Consider the following 21,771-nt stretch of genomic DNA (forward strand, 5'->3'; position numbering starts at 1 on the left):
CGGATGAATAAAAGAGAATCCACAAGACGGACACTTAGCCAAAACAACACGGCTAACCAAAACGATGGTAAGGAGGCTATGTTCCAAGGGAAGGACAAACACAAGAAGAGGAAGCAAAACCATGGAATAAATAGAAAGCAAATGAAAGTGACAAGAAGCTATGCAATCTTAAGCACTTGTCATGCTCTAAGAACACTATGTTCTTGGTATGGTCCACAAAATGCATTGGTCTACAGAAAGGTAAAAGCTATCTGGTAGTTGATACTTAAAGCAAGGGTATTGCTTTATAATGTGATCTTGTTTTACAGTCATGAACAAGATTTCAATTGTGGCTCGGTTGCCAAGAATGAAGTAAGTGGCAGGGAAATTGGCACTGTACACGGCACCCCAGAAAGCATACGACACTTGGCGGAAGACTGCTTCCATTTTAATGTCCAAACAGTGGCAATTTTTTCTTGGTGAAATCTGTGGCAAACATAACAGCAGGACATCTGACATGGTAAACATGAAAAAAAACCACACACTTATTTCCTTATAGACAAACTACATTTTATTTTAAAATGTAGAATTTTAAAAAGATTTCTAAAAGCATTAAATGTAAACAGACACAAACTTTTACCCTCCCACCCCTCATAAAAATATTCTTAGCCCTGTGAATCAATAGGAACATGCACAAACCCCACGGCCATTACACACAGTGTTTGCTGCTCCGCTACAACTGTTCCGCAGTGTTTGTAGTCCACTGCTTGGGTGGAAACCTATTTGGGTCCATTGTGCTTACACTGTAAGCACAGCACCACACAGATCCATTAAGGAGAATGTTCATGTGCAAGATGTTCACAAGAGCCAAACATGAGGTAGCCAAAGGAATGGATAACGTAAATGAAAGGAGGATATTGAGGAGTACTATCTATAAGAGATACTTGTCGCCTCATTGCTATACATTTGCAGAGCTGAATTGATGAGGCATGAAGCTGCCTTTATGGTGGGGCTTTGAAAATGAAAAATATCACAGCAAAAGAAGCCGGAAAACCCAGAGACAACACATGAGAAAGGTTGAGGAAGAGTGGCTGATAAGACAGTAGGAGTGAGATAAGTTAGAAAAAGAGGTGTGTTGTGTTGTGTTAGTGAAAATATGTATAGAAATAGGGTTCTAAGAAGAACAGTCAAGGAGTCCAGAATGCCTGATCTTTGCTGCTCTCTGTGACACTGCTAAAGCATATATTCTTTGGAGTTCTTAGCACTGTAGCCTGTCCAGCTAATAATTATATTAATAATCCACATTTGTACAGCGCAAACAATCACCCGTAAGGGTCTCTAGGCGCTGGGGGCCGTCGGGAAGATTAAGCAAGCTATTGCCCAGAGTCACATGGTGCTGGGCTGATCTGCCACCGACGCCGGGGATCGAACCGTGATCCCCAGATTCCAGAGTCAGTCGCCCTGGCCTCGGTGCCACACCTAATCAGTATAGGACATATGTCTTCTGTTTTCACATGGTTGTGGTTATTATAACTTTCCAAACACATCCTTCGTTCTAGCACTGTTTATTGAAGGACAACAGTCCTCTACTTTTGGTGAATCCAGGACAGAATTGTTTGCTAGGATCCAGAGGCTTTGGTTGGAATGCCTTTGGCACGGTGAGATATGACGAGGAGGGAGACTGCAGTCCATGTTTTCGCCATTGAATAAAAAGCTGTTTCACATGTTGGGGATACCTTTTTTTGATTGGTGGCCAACAGAGGAATAGCTCTCGCTTTCTGACCAGTAAACATTTCATCAAAAGTTGATGACACCAACCACTAACCCCCGGGCACATTGTAAGTTGAATAGGCTGGTGAGAATAATATCTTACGTTTGATCAGCGCTACCACAAACAGAATGTATGTATATAATTATGTATTGGTATTTATGTAGCTCAAACTTAGCTATGAAGCAACAGAACGCTGTACATTACATGAAGGATAAGGATACAACTTAAAAGATCACGTACATTGAGTGGGAATTACACAATTAAATTTTATACATTTAGGCATAGGGAGAATAAGTGATTTGCCATCACATGACGCTGAATATGGTGCCAATGCCAGTATTCTAACCTGGGTGTCTAGGTTCCGAAGGCAGCAGCTCAAGCCACTAGGCCACATTTTCTCATTCTTCAGGGATTTAGATAAACCTAACCAAACGTAATTACATTTTCTTAGAGAGAGACTCAATAGCCTGCCAGTGAGGACATGAAGGTGAGTCACCATCAAAGAGTCTTTCCTAGCTGGATTATCAAGCAAATGACTCAATAATCCCCAATCTACAAAGGAGAGCACAAAGACAGAAAGATAAGGGCATAGGAGGTGAGGGGAAAAAGCTTTATAAATAAGACAGGGAGAGAGGTAGGGATAACAACAGGAATGCTGTCATGGTAGCAGGGCTGGGCATGTGGTAGAAGGAGAATGGACTGATGAAATTGTAGAGAAATGGATTGATGGAATGGCAGACAGGAAGGTGTGGATGAGTGAGGTCTTGCAGTTCTCCAAGCAGATAGAACCAGTGCTAGTAAGACCTTGATGTTTACAGACTAAATCTCCAGTCATTTCTGCAGGTGTCAGAATGTGCTGAAAGATGTGTGTAGGTGACAACAGTCCGACATTGATTGGAGGTGCAGGCTTCCTTGGCTTTTGTCATGGAGTCTTCTCTGTGGACACAATTTCTTGCAAGTGTTTATATATCGTTGCCTTCATATGGGACTGTGTGTCTGGTTTCCTTGCCTCATCTAGAAGTGTACTGCACCTTCAACGTGGGATGCTGGTTTCAGCAAAAGCACATTGATCTTTGGTTGACATTGTGTGGGTGGTACACAGTACCATCAACATAGGGTGCAGAAATGGGCAAAAGAATGGTGATTTTTGTATGGCGTAGAGCAGGTACAGGCTGTTCAGCAGAGACTCTCTGGCATACGTATCACATTGACTGGTGTACAGTAGCTTTAATGTGGGTTGCTGGAATAGGCAGAATGATAATTATCTTTGGTTGGCATGGAGAGGATCTCGGACTTCCTCACACCATTTATTGGCATACAGTACCTTCTAAAAAGGTTGCTCAAATGGACCGAAGTGTGTTGATGTTTTGTTGAAGCTAGTTGGGTCCCTAGATCATTTATGCCAATGAGCGATATACCATTTGGTACAGATTACTGGAAAGGACAAAGAAATCAAGACGGATAGCCTCTGGGCACGTCTTTGTGCTCTTTGCCTCTATGCAGCTTCAGCACAGGTTGCAAGAATACACAGGAAAATATGATTCATTCTGCGTGGGCTGCAGCAATGAACAGAACATTGGAGTTTGGTTGCCATTAAGCAGGTCTCTGGATTCCTCACCCCAATAGCAGGTGTATAGTGCCTTCAGCATGGGCTGTAGCAAAGAACAGAACATCGGTGCTTGGTTGGGCGCATCAGTAAGAAGTATAGAGTAGCTTCAGCAATGGTTCCAGAAATGGACAGAAGAAATTTGGTATTTTGTTGCCATTATTCGGGTTTAAGGATTCCTCAGCATAGTTGCAGGTTACGGAGGCTTCGGCATGGGCTGTCGGAATGAACAGAACATTTGGTCGTTAGATGCCAATAAACAAATCTCTGATCTTCTTGCAGCAGTAAGGAGGTGTACAGTGGCTCCAACTCTGGTTCTAGGAATGGACAGAACATTTGTGTTTGGTTACCTGTGGGTAGTCTTCTGGAATCCGTGTCGCAGGGAGTGGTGCACTATCAGTGTAGGCAACGGAATGGTCCATTCGGTCTTTGGCAACAAACAGACACACAAGTTTGCTTCCTCTTCTGTTAAAGCCATGAACATTGGAAACCAGATGGGGGATAGTGGAGCTCCTTGAGCCCTTCCTAGTTCACAAGTTGGTCCCTTTGGAAAATATGGACAGGGGCAATATGTGCAAATGAGAAAGAGTTAATAAGGAATGTGTATGCACCACGCCTTGCATTCCTCCATTTTTGCTCCCTGTGTAAGGATCAGTGGCTCACACCAGGTCCATGGGCGTTGTGATGCATGTAAGTTGCAGGAAACTCCATGCCATCCCCAGAGTCATCAGATTCGTCTCAGGGATCTTGTTCTTCGAAAGAGTGCTCCAGATTCCTACAGAAAAGAAAGCAGTACTACTTCTTCCAGTCTGCAAAAGAAGAGAACAAAAAGGCCTTATTCATTGGGCAAGGCAGGACATTCTACTAGCAACACTCTTCCTCACCACTTCTCACAGAATCAGTCCGTGGCCAGGTACCCTCTTAAGTTGACGAAATGCAGACACGACCCTTCACACCTGAATGCCTTGTCACAGCACATCATCTTCTGCACACACATACCATGGTCTGCCCAAAACCTGTAGGGTCATCAACTGCAGACAGACACTACATACCAGAAAGGCCGGATATATACCCAAAAATGTCCAGAAGAACTAGTCTCACCCCACCAAAAAGCTAGAACGACACCCCTTCAGCCTCTGTAGTTCAGAAATGGTGACTTTCTACATCTAAATGCCCATATACCAACCCTTTACCTCCAGAATATGTCGTCACTCTCACACCAGAAAGACGACGTGCCACATCCATTAACTTATGTACTGTAGACATGGTCCCTTCTAGACACACATGGCCAGGCACCCACATCATCTCCTGCAAGAAGGGGGCTGCAAAGCCTTTGTCCCCAAAATCACTGCCCCATCCCCAACAGATATAACCTCTTCCTCACCTGCACGTGTTAACCCTTCACCTCCTGAAAACATAGTACTACCCCCCCCCCCTTGATTAGTCTTCTGCATGCAACGCTGCCTCGTAGACGCACTACGCCTCCTCTCCTACAGCTAAGAGGCACCCTGTCTACAACCTGAGATGCAGTCTTACACCATGCTCACCCACTCCTCACTACCAAATAGTTTTAAAAATTGATAATTCCTTGGCTCCTTCGGTGAGGTCAATATATTACTTTGGGGGTGTCAGCTAGATGCTTGCACTCAAGGGGGAGGGCACAAAAAATGAGCTCTTTGGACAAACTCTTACCTTTGTTGAAGGTTGGCACTGGGCCACCTTTAGCCAGATCACTCTGTGACAGGGTCTCCACCATCCAGGACAGCGCGCTGGTGCAGTAGTCCAGCTGCGAAAGAAGACAGAGTGTAAATGGAGTCAGTTCACTGCATACTCTTCTGAGCCTTGCACCTGTTTATAAATCCTGTTACTCATTATTTATGACTGCGATAATTTAGGATTCTTATGTTATGCTCTATTTTTAATATAAAGTGCTCTAATATCTTTAGGTAATGTCAGCGCTATATAAAACTGCATACAATTAATATAGGGAAATAAAAAAAGCTCAAAAGTACCTTTGGTAAGCATTTTCACATGTGTATGGTACACCGTGTACACTTACACGTTTAATTTCTTATGTCTGTATGCACCCCTGAAATGTTGCAACTCTCCCTGCTTTCTAGAAGTATTTGAAAATGTCCAAAATTGCCAAATTTCACTTTCGAATTTAGCTGTAAACACCTCAGAATGTAGATATGCGGTTATTTTTGGCGCCTCAAGTACTTTATGTGCATTTTCATGGATTAGAGTGGCTGTTGTGTGAAATGGAAAAACAACAGTTGATGGACAGAATGCAGAACAATGTCATACATTCCCCCCAGTACAGAGATCTGGGCCTAAATCCATCGTTTTTTTGCTCACCATGCCATTCCAGTTTGAACCCAGCCACATGCCAATCAGTCTTGACCCTGTGCCTCATGGGAACAGTCCAGCCCGAACTGCCAAGCCAGGTCCTCCCTGGACAGGAACCAAGCATCCTAGGACCGGTTTCGGGGTTTCACCCCTCTTCAGCCAGGATAGCTTGATTCCAGTGGCATAGAGAGCATGGGACTCACGTGTGAGCATACCCAGCCCACTCGGGGTGACAACTGCAAAAACAACAGTTGATGGACAGAATGCAGAACAATGTCATACATTCACCCCAGTACAGAGATCTGGGCCTAAACTGGGGTGGCATGGTGAGCAAAAGAATGATGGATTTAACCCAGATCTCTTGACTGGGGGTGAGTGTTTTAATTTGTTCTGCACTCCATCCATCAATTGTTCTTTTTGCACTAGTTGTGTGAAATGGAGCACCGTCAAGGATGTTTATAAACATGTTTGAGTGGACAATCTAGTCCCAAAGAAGGAACTGAACAACGTTTCGACTTTTTTTCATCAAAACTGTGCAGGACGAATAAGGAGGCTCAAGGGAGAAAAAAAGTCTAATTTGGAGGAAAGGACTGGCACGATGCTCCATTGAGATACAGCAAAAATGAATAAAAACAAATGGGCTGTCTCTCACCACTCCTCTGAATACTTCTCTGAGGAGTACTCCCCTACTTCCCAGCTCTCCCTTAGAACTAGTCATAATCGGAGTGTGTAAGGGCAAGCCTGTAGTTTTCAGGCGTTTCTTAGAGCTCAGCCCCGCCAAGTACCACGCATCAGGCGTTAGACGAACACATTTTAATGTGGTGGTCTACACAACTGCATTTAAATACATTATCATGCATTTTTAGCACCTTGGCCACCTGTGCAAGCTGAGCTTGGGTGAACTAAAGCAGGTAGTTACCGCGGTTGCACTGCAACAGCGCGGAGTCCAAGACTCACTGTGAGAGTCAATGTCGGGGCAGGCAGGGCGGCAGCAGAGCCGTGGTGGGGCTGCGCAGGCAGGGCTGCAGCGGAGCCGTGGTGAGGCTGCACAGGCAGCCAGTTCAGAGTCCACGCTCAGGGTATTTATCTGCCGCAGAGTCTACCATGCTGGACTAGCCCCCGCACAAAAGCAAACCTGCTTCATCATGCGCCTCTAATACCCATCCAATACCTTCTGGGTCCTGCACGCTGGGCTACTCTTGTCCATTTGAACTACAAAGGGCTACTAACAGCTATCCGGAAGTACAGCACCATCATTAATTATTACTTCACTCATCTGTAATAAATAGTTTGCTCGGTCTCCTGCTAATAAAGAAAGCGAACAGTTTTACAAAGCTGAAACTCATCTAAACACGCCCAACCGAGTTTAATCCTTCCCTCGTGATCTTGGGTGCCGTCAGAAAACCACACGCCTGTGTCTTCTCACCATCACAGTATGCTCCTTGAGCAGGAAGTCCTCAGCATGGCTCCCTGTGACAGGGCGGGGGTTGCGTCAGGGTGCGGGGGCATCCCGTGACGTTCTTACTAAGACATCTCCTTTCAACTCTCCTCATTCAAACCACTGAACTGAGCCGGATTCCTCTTTAGAGCAGAGCCTGGCTCTGTATGTAGAGCCCGCTTACAGGTGTGAATGACTGTTACAGGGCGGGGCAGCATCTGGAGGCGAGCGGCCGGTGAGCCGGGGCTCCAAAAGTCCTTGCTACTTCAGGCCTGTGTGACCGCATCTTAAGAGAAGAGCGGCCTTGGTTTGCTTTATCACGCATGGCACCGTCATTGTGTCCACAATAACAAGAAGTCAATGATTAGATTATTGGCCAGTTATCCTGCCAACTGGTGGGCACAACTTATTCTTGTGTTATGGTGGCCCTGTGGCCGCAGGCAGAGTGAGTGGAGCTTCTCAGACCATTCGGCGCTCTTGACCTCATTGACTGAGCAGCATTCTATGACAGTGTGTTTGCACACTACAGTGACTTGAGCAAAACCCAGGGAGTCAGCCCTAGGAGTGTTACCCAGAAACCGGTCCCAGGATGCTGGTTTCCTGTTCAGGAAAGACCTGGCTTGGCAGTCCGGGCTGCATTGTTCCCATGAGGCACAGGGTCAAGACTGATTTGCATATAGCTGGGTCTGAAGTGAGGTGGCGAAGTGAGCTAAAGAACAATGATGAATTCAACCCAGATCTGTGACTGGGGGGTGAGGGTCTGAAAAGTTTCAGCACTCCGTCCATCATCTTGTGTTTGCTTAGTCAGCCCTAGGAGTCAGCCCCCGGCGCCGTGGCCTTCAAATTTATTGGTGTTCCAGTCTCTCACTGGCAGTCCGGTCATGATCATCTCATTGCGCAGGAGGGCGCTTAAAGCATTGGTAGTTCCCCCAGCACTTCCGCTCCCTCCACCCACCTGACCCCTGCCACCTCACTGACAGTCGTGACTGTACAGCCCCCTCTAGTGTGTGCTGTCACAGACCGTGTCACTGTGCTTCTCTACTCTGTGTGCCTGCTGTTGTGTGCAGAAGCCATCCGTTATAAAGTTAATGCAGTGCAGAGCAACCGGACACGCCGCTAATGGTCTGCAAACATTTGCGAACATATTTGAGGATGTTTAAGTTGCTCAATGGACCAGAGTCACCCTGCCCGGCTCACAGTGAGCTAGTCACATGCCCTCTTTGTTTCTCTCAGTGAAGTGCTGGATAAATATAAATAATCATCTGGACCAGCGGCACGGGTAGAGATTGTGCCTTCATGTGGACCCCGATGGCTTCATGTTGCTGTTGTTATTTTCCAGCAAAGCGCTTGCCTCGCTGTGTCCTACAGTATCTCAGGGCCCGACAGAGGAGGCACCGAGGTGCACTTCCATATCTGGTGCTTTGCAGCAGTTGGAAGATCTCCTTAGAGTAGTCATTGCTCAAATGGGTGTAATTTCTGATATTTATATGTCTCCCTCATCTGCATTGCTTGATTTTGGTCATGTGAAAGTGTCACTCAGTCGTTGAATGTCACTCATAGTTACACTGAAATTATGAAAATATCACACATAAGCAGTCTGAAACCTTGGTAGCAATGAGAGTGTCTGTGTGACTCGATGCTGTAGCCCCCTAATTTCCCAGGTCTTTCCGGACTAGAGCGACTGTGTGTTAACAAAATACAGCCCAGACACTCCAGCCATGGTAAGAACTAGGTGGAAGCATAACATCATCCCTCGCCCTGACACCACCCCGAGCATAAGACATGCGTGCCTTCCAGCTCTCTCCTCCTCTTCCAGCCTCTTGCCAATAGAACAAGTGACTCCGCATGACACTAAGCGAGGGTCCTCTCATTCTTGTTTCTAGTCTTGTGCTATTGAAAAAGAAGTGAAATCTATAAAGCTAAAAAGCAGGTTTTTTCTCTCTTCTTTCCTTAATTATATAACGAACGATTAATACCAAAATGAACTGGATGGACTAAAACAAATATAAACACCAGTTGGCCTTTCTGAATTCTTCAATATGCTTTAATAGTGGCTAATTGAAAGACAAATGAAATGGAAAAAGACGAGGTAAAAGGAGAGGTGGTTATTTATAAAGCCAGAGGAAAGCAAAGCTCAGATTTGTTAATAATTGTTTTTATTATTTTTAGTTTGAAAGTCCAGTAGAGGTCCAGAAACCGGCCTTGGTCCTGAAGATAACCCAAAGAAAAGAGGGAATTTTGAAACGCTTCGACCCGATTATGCACTAGGGCGTCTTGACTTAATAGTGATCAAACTTCGGCAACTCTAAAAAGGAATAGATGGCTGAGTTTGTTTCAGATTAACCACTTAAATGGGCAATTACTAGGAATTCGCCCTATCCAGAGCAGAAAACTAAAAAGAATACTCCAGAATGCAATGCACTGGTTACTGGGTTAATGTCATTGTTTTTGATTTACTGTAATGCTTTGCTATTTTGATTCAATGTAGAATGAGTATACGTTGTTTGAGATTGTGAAAAAAGCCATTGCGCAAAGTGTTGGTACTGTTGTCAGACAAATATGGAAAAGTGTTCATGGATAATGCAATAATGAAACAACTGTAAAAAAAAAAAAAAACAACAGATAAGAAAAAGGTCAAGTTAAATTAAAATACTTGATCACAGATACAATCAGCGTGAATGAATAATTATCAGCTTATTTTGTTGCTCACATTTTTAAAAAATTGGCATTTCCTGTCCTAAACTTTGAGGCCTACTAGGTGTTTCCAGATGCCTGGGCCTGTTAATTGCTCCCATATCAGGAATGTGTATTTGGCCCAGACAGTGAACAATAGGACCTGGGTGTAGCTAGGAGAGGGCCATTCTGCCAGGATGAGAGAGGCAGAGCTGTTCGCTATTCCACATACATTTCAAAGGGTGACACCCAGAACACTTACAAAGGAACTTGACGCCAGCCTTTTGTCACCCCAGAGCTCTTGCAGCCTGGGCAGGGGAAGGAAGAAACTTTCAAGAATCAGATGTGTGGGGTATGCTTGAAATTTCCCCTCACTTCAAAGTCACTAGGTATATATAGTGAACCTCTGAAGCCACTCGGTGTACTCCTGGACCTGTGCCAATTACAGAAGGACTGCATTGTTCCCCAGAGGACTCCCCAGCATCTTGAGGCCTATCTTGTTCTTTAGAAGACTGCCTACTGCTTGAGGCCTGCCTTTTCGCAGAGCACTGCTTTGCTGCATGAGGCCGGACTTGCTCTCTGAGAAGAAAGACTGGACCTTCTCCCTACATCCCAGTCTAACCTGAGTGACTACAAGGGTCAGTTGAATGACCTTCTGTTCTGAACTACAGGGACACAATAAGCCCCAGAGGCCCCCCTGCAACTGTCCTGCTGCAACTGGCCCTGCTTGGATCTGCAACTGGACCTGCTTGAGCCCAGCCGGCCTTTGCTGGAGTGAGTCCTTGACCCCCACAAGAGGCCTCCCAAGGTCATGGACCATTGGCTGGCATCAGCTGAGCTCCTCCTGTGAAATCTTGAAGTTTTGAACTCTGTGCGCCGGACTTTGAGATGGTAACTGTTTCAGCTGGATTAACCTGGTCCCTGTATCCGGCCTGCACTCCATCGCAGTCGGCCTGAACTTGTGACTTTAGTGCTACCAGATACACACAGTTAGTGCTTTCTGCTTCTTGCTGCTATTTTGACTTAAACCTTTAAAATTGCATAGCTCCTATTTTACTGATTGGTTTTTTGTTGCTTTATTGCAATTTTATTTATTACGTTTCACTCAAATTTTCTAAAATGTTGGGGATTTCATTTGAGTTGTGTTTTCACTTTATTACTGTTTGTGTGCTCCATAAATACTTAACATAGTGCCTTAAGTTAAGCCTGACTATTTTTGTGTCCAGAAAAATTTAGTGATTTTTGTGGTTCACCCTGACAAGGATTGTGGTTGTTGCTACAGAAGGGTCCCCCCCCCCTCTCTCAGTTGAAAACCCAATTCCTTACAGGAACAAAATCATATGATCTGTTAAAGAAATGGTAAACTCCCAAAAACTCCAGCACAGAAATTTCCTGCATTATACTATTTGGAGGAAATGACAATTAAGGATTATTTATGCTTCTCTGGGCTCCGTTTTAATATAATGGTCTTAGTTTAAAAATACCCATTAGCATACATAACATCCATCATTCTCATGAATACAAGCAAATTACATGATCTTTACTATTTTATAAAGTTGTATCTGCAACTACTTTTGCTTAAGATGCTGCATCATCTATATAACCTCTTTAGACACTGTAACCTCAAACGCTACAGGCATGTCTGTAGCGTTTGAGGTTACAGTGTTGAAAGTAAGATGTCTCACAAGTGACTATGGATAAATCCTGGATACCGTGAATAACTTTGATGAACTTTGAATAAATCTTTGGAGAAAAACTTGGTTTAACATATTGCATTATTGGTATGCACATACTTATCGCTGTGCGTCCATAAATGGGGTGAAAGATCACCCCATTGTTTTCAATGTCTTTCCTCGTTATTAAACAACAGACCCCGTTAGGTGCAGCTCTTTCATCCTCAGAGCTCTCAATGAACCAAGTGTTCTTGTACCTGATGCTCCAGGGTTCTAAGACGCCGGTCGTGCTCCTTGATCTCCGATAGCTGCCTCAAGGCATTGTCCACCCTGCAAAGACAGGAAAACATTGCTTGGTCATTACTCGATGTTCCCTTTGACAATGTCATCACTAGGCCAGTATCCTCCTGTGGCAATGGGATGCACCATTAGCACATGACCTTCAGGTCAAGCATAATGGGCAGCGGCATGATAGGCCTGAATATTGTAACTTATGCTTTATGCGCTTTCCTGCTGCAGTGGGAAGAGGGAGTTATCTATGGCCCATGCTTGCTGAACCTTCTCTCTCTGCACCCACTACTCAAACCTTACTTCTGCGATGTCCGCCGGAGTCGCTCAGTGTCGCTGTCCCTATTCAGCTTGGCCACGTTTAGCAGGTAGTTCTCTTTCTGGACGGCCTCCCACGTAAGCAAACGGCTGTCTTGGGGTTCTTCCAGTTTCAACACTGAGGAATAAGATGAGCAAAATGGATTTAAGTGCATGTAAAATCAATCTGGCTCCTAAAAGCCAGCCCACAATATCCTCTCATGTACTGCTCAATACACAGCAGTTTACCTCCGCTAGTTCCATTTTAGGGGTAGGATCCATTCCTCTAGCATCTAATTCAACAGGACTGAAGATCAAATGTTTCAACAACTTTTTATAGGGGGGGGTACGAACAAAATACATTCCGCTTTCACTATCTGTGCATTTCTCGTCTATGTGAGTAAGGAGATTCAATTATGTGGCATGCACGACGAGACAAGATACCTGGCAACATTTTGTTCATCATTGAATACCTCGAGTAGAGATGTGCTAACATTTTTGTACCCAGGCATAATTACCCAGAACTGTATAAAAGTCTCATAAGTAAACTATAGAGAATCGCGTCACTCCTAGGAAATATATTACAAAAACATGGGAGTTTACCAACCACCTAAAACCTTTTCAAAACTTTTAAATAACGTTTACTTCTCATAACCACATGCAGTGACTAACTTAACAGGATTGCCAAATTGTTTTCAGAGCCTGCACCCCTCGCGTCATCCCGCACTGTCAGCCTATCACAACAAGCACCCTCCTCCACTGTGTGTTTAGCCAACTTCCCAATACCCACCGTCAAAGGTGAAATCAGGCTCATTACAAATCCCCTTTGCAAATCAGGACTCTTGCCATCTTCGTATATTTTTTCAATGATGTAAAATATCCCCCGATTAAACCTATCATTACGTATACCCTAAAAAAAACGCGTATACAACTGCTGCTCCGCTTATGCACAACACCCCTCTGTTGCTGTCACTATAGCAAACTTACATTTAGATTTCCTCTTCCTAACTAAACTTGTTTAAATTCTCAATCGCCGTCTGAATTACACTGTTTCATCCTCCCTGGCTACAACATATTGACAAAAGGCAGGGAACAACACATTGGTGGTGGGGTGGTACAATTTTCACAAGCAAGTTGCAGTGTGTTAAAATTTGCACAACAAAATGTGAGTCATTTGAATTCCTCTTAGCTGCCTGGATAATTTCTACAAATGCACTAAAAAGGATACTCCCTCAACACAAACGTATTCACTTCTCTAATTCATACACCCACTGTAAAGAGAAAATTTAGCAAGCACACAGCATAGACTATGTAAGCCTAATCGAAGTGGACTAGTCTGCTCACTTATTAGATCTATTCTCATATACTCTTCCGCCCTCTGTCCTAGGCACACTCTCCTTCTGTCATCCTAATGAAATGGTACTTAAAATGTGTTTCTGATCATGAGTGGTCAATGGAATTTAATAATATAAAATATACCTTCATGTCTAAAGACCTAGATGAAACATTTGTCAGCCACAATAGAACTGTTCTAAATACAATAGATTTAATTACGCCTGCCAAAAAATGCAAAGGCTATAAAAAGAAAAAAAAAACATGGTTCTATGATGTACTGTTTAACATGAGAAGAGACGTCAGGAAACTGGAAATGTTATGGAAAACATCAAAAGCCCCTAACATACTCTCATCCTTAAAACCGTTTAGAAAACGTTACATGGATATAGCGATCTCATCTAAGGCTATAGTATTTTAATCAAAAATTTACAATGCCTTAAACCGGCACAAGGAATCTTTCAATCTGGTGAGACTCAATTTGGTTGCCCCCAGTTTTAGACCTGTGAGCCTTAGGGTGGTCTTTCCCCAAACCTTTTGCCTACTGCAATCAATTTTGTTGGTCTAGTGTTTGCTGGCCGTAGGACTGTGCACTTTACCACTGCTAACCAGTGTTCAAGTGCATGTGCTCGCTCCTTAAAACATTACTACCTTGGCTTTCTTCAAATGGCATATTTAATTTACTTATAAGTCCCTAGTAAAGTTGTACTACATGTACCCAGGACTTTTAAATTAAATGCTACTAGTGGGCCAGCAGCACTTATTGTGCCACCCACTTAAGTAGCCCTTTAAACATGTCTCAGGCCTGCCATTGCAGTCTGTGTGTGCAGTTTTAAACTGCCATTTCGACCTGGAAAAATAAACCTTTGGCCAGGCCCAAACCTTCCTAATACATATACATTACCCTTAGGGTATGCCTTAAACAGCCCACGGGGCAGGGCACAATATATTTAAAAAGTAGGATTTGTACTTTTAAGTTTTACATGACACGGTAGTGAAAAACTCTTAAATTTGTTTTTCACTACTCGAAGGTCTGCCTCTCTCATAGGACAGTATTGGGGCTACCTTATTACATTTATTAAGCTGTCATTTTCAAAGGGGAACAGGTAACCAGTTCATGTTTGGTGCCTTTGGAATTGTAATGAAAAATCCTCTCTTATAGTAAAGTCCGATTTTAAATTACAATTTCGAAAATGTCACTTTTTTAGAAAGTCAGCATTTTCCTGCCTTAGCCATTTAGTGCCTATAGCCTTCCTCTGGGTCACACGCCTAGGTGTAGCTAACATTTGGGCCTAATGTATTCCTCCTAGACAGACACACAATAGAGTGTAGGTGTGCCTGGATGGGTCATCACTGGCAGGATGGAAGAGAAGAGCTGGGCACAGCCCTATATACACTTCAATAAGCTGTGCCCTGCCTCCACACAAAGGGTTGCATACCCCCTGTAGTTAGGAGCCACAGCAGGAAAGGCCAGATGCATGTAGACTTCAAAAGGCAAACCTCTAGAAGTTTCTCCCACTTCAAAGGAAAGCTCCGGTATAAACACTGGACCTCATACACTATCTTTCCAGTACACTTCTGGACCTGTGGGTACTCTGAAGAAGGACTGCTGTGCTGTCTGAATGGACTGCCACTCTGCTAGACTGCTGCCTTGCTGTGCCGACTTGCTGCCCTCTAGCCTGTGTGAGAAGGACTGGATCTGTATCTGTTGAACCCAAGACTCCAGAGTGACACCAAGGACTAGTTGGCTGGCCTCCTGACTAGAGGACAGAAGTCTCCAACAACCTTGAACCCAGCACCTAGACTCTTCCATCTGTGAGTCCTACACTGCCAACTGGTTCCACCACAGTCCTGGACCCTTGGAAGTGGGCTTAAAGATGCTCTGCCAGCCCATCTGTGGATTCAGCTGAATCGACATCTCTGCTGCGCGGTGCAATTCCAAGCAGAACTGACACATGTCATTTGCTGTGAGGGTTCTCCTGATGCAAGCACTCTGCATCGACCTCAGTCTGCATTGGAACTGCTGCCTGTGCAAAGCTTTCCAGACCCAGTGCCTTGCATCACAAATCTCTGGCCTTGTTGATGGCAGCCTCAACGACGACACAGCCTCTCATATAGCAACCTCACAGCTCCTCCGAACAGATGCATTGCTTCAGCTGTGCAACACATCCTCAACACCAGACTTAGCATTGCAAGCCTTTATCGATGGGATCCTCGATGACACAGGATCTTGCATCGCAGCACGTTGGACCCAATGCATTTCTTCAGCTGTGTGACACATCCTCAGCATGGGCCCTCACAACGTTCCACAACCAGTATTTAAGATACTCTTGTTCTGCAGGCCTAACTGGGTCCATGTAGCCAGCCCATGCTCCATCGCAGTCAGCGTGAACTTGTGACTTTGTCCCAGTCCGGTGCGACTAGATATCCACAGTTGGCACTTTGTGCTTTTTGGCACTATTGTCACGGAAATTCTTAAAGTTTCATATCTTCACTTCTATTGATTTGATTTTTGTCATTTTGGTCTGGTTTTATTTTTTTTTTAAATACTCTATTTTTCTAAACTGGTTTGGGGTTCTTCTGTGGTGTGCTTTCACTGTGTTACTGTTTGTAGTGTTGTACTAGTACTTTACACATTGCCTCTGAGTTAGGCCTGACTGCACTGAGCCAAGCTACCTGAGAGTTGAGCACAGGTTAATTAAAGGTTTTCTTGTGACTTCACCCTGACAAGGATTGTGGTTCCTGCTTGAGTAGGGTTTTACCCCCACCAACCTCTAACACATTTCTTATACCCGGGCAATCCATCCATCCCAATCAGAAAGCAAATATGAGGAATTTGTAGATTTGTCACAATACAAATTATACAGACGTCCAATTGAAGTTTGACTCTTTACCTCAAACATCCTCATTTGTTCCAAGCAATAAGAACCCCTGGACTATCTTCACTCCTTCGACTGAGAACTGTCTCGTAAAGATAATTTAAAAAACATCCTTCTACTAAGGAGAGACTATTGCTACTGTCTTCATCAAACGTAGCTCCACATTATTAAGTAGCTTATGGTGCAGATTAATAAATGTGTCCCTAAGGGAAGATGTACTTACGCCCTGACTTACTCAAAATTGGACTCATTATTCCTTTACCGACGAAGCCTCTGGATGAGCCTAATATATTGGCCAATGACTGCCCTATTACTAATTTTCAATAGCTGGGTGATCTTTTAGAAAAATCTGAAGCCATACACATTATCACATTGAGATGAATAACCTCCTAGCACCTTATCAATCAGGGTTCTGAAGTAGATGCAGTACAGAGTCAGCTACATTCAAGGTTTTATATGGCATTCATTGCATTCTAGATGATGGTACTGCCTGTTCAATCATCCTATTATACCGGTCTGCAGCCTTTGACACAGCTGGCTATAATAGGCTCATTGAAGTCACACATGAGTAGAAATGGTGAAGTGTTGAGATGGTTCTTATCTTTGTTTATCAAATCGCAAACAGCTAGTGAGATTGGTCTGTTTCACTTCAAAGGTGACACAAGTATCCTATATTGTCCCTCAGAGTTCAATATCGGTTCTTATATCATTCACTTTATGTATGTAACCACTTTGGGCCCGATTACGATGTCGGTTGGACGAGCATAAGACTGACACAATAGCGGAAATGGAACTGCCCAACTATCAGTTGGTGGTTTCACCCGCAGCATTAGGATGCAACCACCCTATGGGCGGTCGGAAACATCCATTTTTCTATTGCAGAAAACGGCTGCAGCACAAGCTACAATAGAAAAATGTATGTTTTCAAACATCCCTGCACTGTGTGGCAGGCACCATGTGGTGCCTGCCACACAGTGCAGAGATGTTTAGGAGGGCACCATAGTTGCCCCTAAGATCCCATAGCAGAGAGCCAGGGGGGCTCTGCCTGGGGCCCCCAAAGTCACTTTCCGCCTGCCTTTTTAAGGCAGATGGACCACCATGAAAGGGCAGGCGGAAAGCGACATTGTAATCCCAACGGTGGAGCAGAGGCTGGCTTTGCTGTCATTTTGGGATTACAGTTCCGCCCGTCAAAAGCAGAGTTTCCCTCCGACCGCCAGTATCATAATATGGCAGTCGGACTGAAACCTATGATGTCGGGCGGAAAGCCTCCGACGAGCTGTCAGATGGCTTTCCGATCGACATAAGGTCCTTTGTGTTTTGATGGAAAGAACAGGTGTTAAAATCCACCAGTATGTAGATAATATACAAATGTATTTGAAGATCTCATCCACCAAAGACATTATCTCATTGAAAAGACTGCTCAACGATGCTCCAGTTTTAGATACCACTTTATCTTCTAAAGCCTAATCCTAATTAAACAGAATTTATTTCACCCTGAAGATTTGAATTTCAAAATGCATGGTTTATCACAACTTCACAGTGCAGGTGTTGGGACAGGAAAGTCCTCTGCATAGTAATAGATGTGCATCCCTGCGAGTGTCCAACTGTACTACTGATTGGATCACTAATGCTGATTTTTGTTGTCATGGGCAAACAATGATCATGTGTGTGCACCATGACACAAGCCTGTTTCAAGGACTTCATTCTTCTTGGACTGGGAGGAGTGCCCAAAGAGCTACCTGCATAGTGGTGGAAGACTACTGCCTACCCCAATTGTTAATCAGCACGAGCGTGGTGGTGGCAGCATCCAGTGTCGTGACCAGTAGAAATGAACAGTCTTTATTAAACTGTGTCACTGGAGGGAAACCTTTGGGCTCGCTCTCCTTTTTAAATGTTCCACTACTTTGTGCTTTACTCATCCTTGGCCTACATCAGTTAGATATAAGGTGCTACAGAGGGGTAGTGGTTCAGCACTGGATGAATGTGTGTCTGGGAAGGATAAAATACAGTAATAGAGCAGTTCTGTGCAGTACAGGCTGTATGAGTGCGTGTTCTGGGTGCTTGAATACCTGCGAGGTGAATATTACATGAGCGATGCCGTTCTGAGCAGTGCATGCACAGTGAAAGCATGTGCTGCGTATATGTGTGCGTGTGAAAAGTACAATAAATGAAGGGGAAAGTGTTGTGCAATGCACGCATGGGGAATATGTGTGCTGGCAGTGTGTGTGTTTGCAAGTAGCAAACTATGGCACAATACAGAAAGGCGACAGTGCTTTACAGTGCACACACAGTGAATGTGTGTGCTGAATGTGTGTGTGTGTCTGTGAGGGCACAATGCATGGAGGTTACACTACAGAATATTGTGTGTGCTGTGTCCATACACGGAGTGTAAATGATCATGCAATGGTACATTACATGGAGGATGCAGAGTTCCATTGTGGGAAGCCCATGCCTGCCTGGTGAAGACATGTGTAGAAGAATACCCCCAGACAGATGTGTATTGCTGCATTCCTGTGAGCAGTGTGGCCACACCGGAGAAGGGAGCGAGAGAGACTCTCCCTGTACTCTTCAAAGGGTGATATTTGATTCAATGAGCAATCACAAGGAAGGGCCCTGGACACACCTTAGAAAAGAGTTGGGGCTCATAAGAGAATCATAAAGAGTAGGCCTGGGGGCCTGTGATTAACCTTTTAAAGCACATATCACTGTGGCTGAGATCCAGGTGTGACCTCTAGTAACTCCCATGGCCTGTGTTGTGGCTTCTAGCTTCGGAGTCTCTGTGAAAGACAGCCTTTCAAAGGAAGAGAGAGAAGAGAAGGGTGCACTTTAATAGTAGAAGAAGCCCAACATAAAACTTCAAAGACCCAGAACCTTATTTACATTCGGTTTCTGGAAATGGACTATAAGAAAGGGAGGTTAAGACCCCAAAAATGGTCACCTGCCAAGCTGCCAGACACATGTGAAGAGGGAAAGCTCTGCAAGACTTCTGTCTGTTACCAAGACTAGGGGCCAAGGTCTCCCTGCTGGGTAAGGGGAAACCAAGACCACCTGCTCTAGAGCCTGAAATTTTAGAGCATGGCTGTTTACTAAGACCAGTGTGCCCTGTGAGGAAGAGGAGTATGTTGGAGGAAGTGAGGTCCAGTGGGGACCTCTGCCCAGAGGACTCCTGGTATGATGTGTGAGGAGACAGCTGAGCACCAAACAGGTCATTGCCCATGTGCAGGATCAGGTTGACAACCCCCGTAGGCCAGGAGAGGGCTGCCTTGAAATCAACTGCCTCATTGCGGCAAACCCCTAGGCCAGAAAGGGCCGCTGTGGAAGTAATTGCTCCTAACAAAGTGCCACGGCCTGTGCAGGCCTTAGCAACAGCCCCGTATTCCAGGAGGGGCAGCCGTGGTATAGGTTGCTGTGCAGTGAAGACTGATGCCTTGCCAGCGGGTACTATGACATCCTAGTATGTCAGGAGCAGCTGTCAGTACCAGGTACTAAGAAGTTGAGGCCACTGCCTGCAGAACTGAAAGTTGCAACCCACGGGTCGAAACCAGCATCAAGACCTGACCCCGACCTGTCCCATGGATTGAGGATGCCAAGGGGTTATCGTTACATTGCTGAGACCAGATCAGCAGCAGAAAGATTAACCCTCCCCCCGTTTGGGCAGCGCTGAATTTAGTGTGCTGACAGAAGATCAAGAGCACCCCCAATAGCTGTTTGAGCCAGTCACGCGGCTGAGGAAAAGCCTACGCCTGCTGGGTGCTGCTGCATGTCCCGGGTGCGTACTGACTTGGTCAGGGCACCTGCTGAGATGGTGAATGTTTCTTCTTTACTCTCAGCTGGTAAGACTTGTTACGGGTCTACTGGGCCCCAGGGAACTCACTGCCAAAGGTGCTGCAGCACCGTATACACTAAGCGGGATGTATCCCTGGATGCGGCCACCAGTGAATGGGGAAAAACCCAACCATATTATGAAGAGTGGTTAGGATAATGATTTGCAAGTGAAACAATAGAGCCCTGACCTCAAAGAGATTGTGTTATTGCTTCTGAATGTCGTAATACTTCTTTGAATGGGTAGACTTAGAAATAGAATCGTTTTTTAAATATAAAAATAAGTATTTGACTGAACATCAATTTATTGACATTGGTGTGCGCATTTTGAGTTATGAGTTATGTTCCCTAACCTGTATCTACCCCCTCCCCCCCCCCCCAAAGTAACCCTTGATTGCTCACCCACAGCTACCACTGCAAGTCAAGTGCAGAAGGAGTGCTTGGTCCACTTGCTCAGGATCCATAGTAGGTCGAGCCAAGGACATTAGTAGTAAAAGGCCTCAACCACCGCGGTTGGGCCCCGTAGTCCTCTGAAAGGGGTGGTGACAGCGGGCTTCACATCCTCTTTGGCCAAAGAAGTAAATTCTCTGGGGCTTTCAGGAGATTCTCAATGGTCTGTGGCAAGTTAAATTGAAAAGGTCTCATCCAAAACCAGAGCTGTGATGCACTACTTCATAAAAATGAAGCATTTTCTTCTTTCGAATGACTTTAATCTTGTAGTCCCGGCTTTAGAAACCTCCACTAATTGACTATGGAAATGCTCTTCTTATCGGTGCACCAGCGTCATCACTCCCCTATTAAAAGTTATTCTTCATTCAGTGGTGAAGTTGATATCAGGTGCAACAAAATATTACCACATTTCTCCAGTGCTTAGATATTTGCATTGGCTATTATTGGAAGCTAGGTTTAAATGCAACCTAATCTGCATTAGTTATGAAGATTGATATCTCCAATAACTCTTTCAAGTTGCCCTCAACTTATCAGGGAAAAGAAGAAACCTGAGAAGCCTCCAAAACCTACATTTAGAAACTAAGAAGTATAGAACACAAAGATTCTTGTCAGGGACGGCACCAACAATGTTTGAACAGTCTCCCGGTTGATTTGAGATGTTCAAAAACACTACATCAATTTCGAAGAAATAAAAACTGAAAACGTTTGTGTTTAAACTATTAGCAGCTGTGGTTTCTAGCTCTTTGTTATCTCTTCATGTTCTTTTTTGCACTAGCCTATGTTTTGATAAGCAAACAACTTTGGGAAGTCAGAGAAAGTTGGGTTTATTAATTTTAAAAGTTAGAAAATTATTTGATAGTTTGGAACAAAGCAATTTTTTTGATAAAAAATTATTACATAACCTTACATTTATTCAAATGTTATATGAAATGTAAGAATAAAGTTAAAAAGTCAATTAAAAAGGTTATCTGAGGATTTAAAAGTTAGATAATTTAATATTCCATATATTTTCCTGGTGAAAAACTAATGCTCTATCAATTAGCTTTTTTATTTTTGGACTATTTTTCTGTCAAGTTTGCAACAGTATAGCTGTGTAATTTCAATATTTTGTTTTCAGTAGTGGGAACACTTGCAATTTCGGACTGCACTGGTTTCATTTAGATCTCATTGCAGGCAGGCCCCTGCTCTGGATCTCGGAGATGGACCTACATGAA

The 21,771-nt window shown here is 44.3% G+C and overlaps 1 protein-coding gene across 2 annotated transcripts in view; it reads right to left on the reverse strand.

Annotated features, from left to right (window-relative positions):
- Window positions 1-527: 527 nt before the first annotated feature.
- Window positions 528-21,771, reverse strand: part of LOC146809407 (transient receptor potential cation channel subfamily M member 4-like) — a 388,425-nt gene continuing 367,181 nt past the window's right edge. For both annotated transcript variants that reach the window (XM_085616252.1, XM_085616251.1), the window contains exons 22-25: window positions 12,081-12,213; window positions 11,747-11,819; window positions 5,049-5,142; window positions 528-4,165 (exon numbers count right to left, since the gene is read on the reverse strand). In XM_085616252.1, coding sequence (XP_085472378.1) covers window positions 4,152-4,165; window positions 5,049-5,142; window positions 11,747-11,819; window positions 12,081-12,213 — 314 coding nt within the window. In that variant the 3' untranslated portion in view covers window positions 528-4,151. The remainder of the gene's footprint in view (window positions 4,166-5,048; window positions 5,143-11,746; window positions 11,820-12,080; window positions 12,214-21,771) is intronic.

This window comes from Triturus cristatus, chromosome 7 (genome assembly GCF_964204655.1).
Source record: "Triturus cristatus chromosome 7, aTriCri1.1, whole genome shotgun sequence".
NCBI classification, from domain to species: Eukaryota; Metazoa; Chordata; class Amphibia; order Caudata; family Salamandridae; genus Triturus; species Triturus cristatus.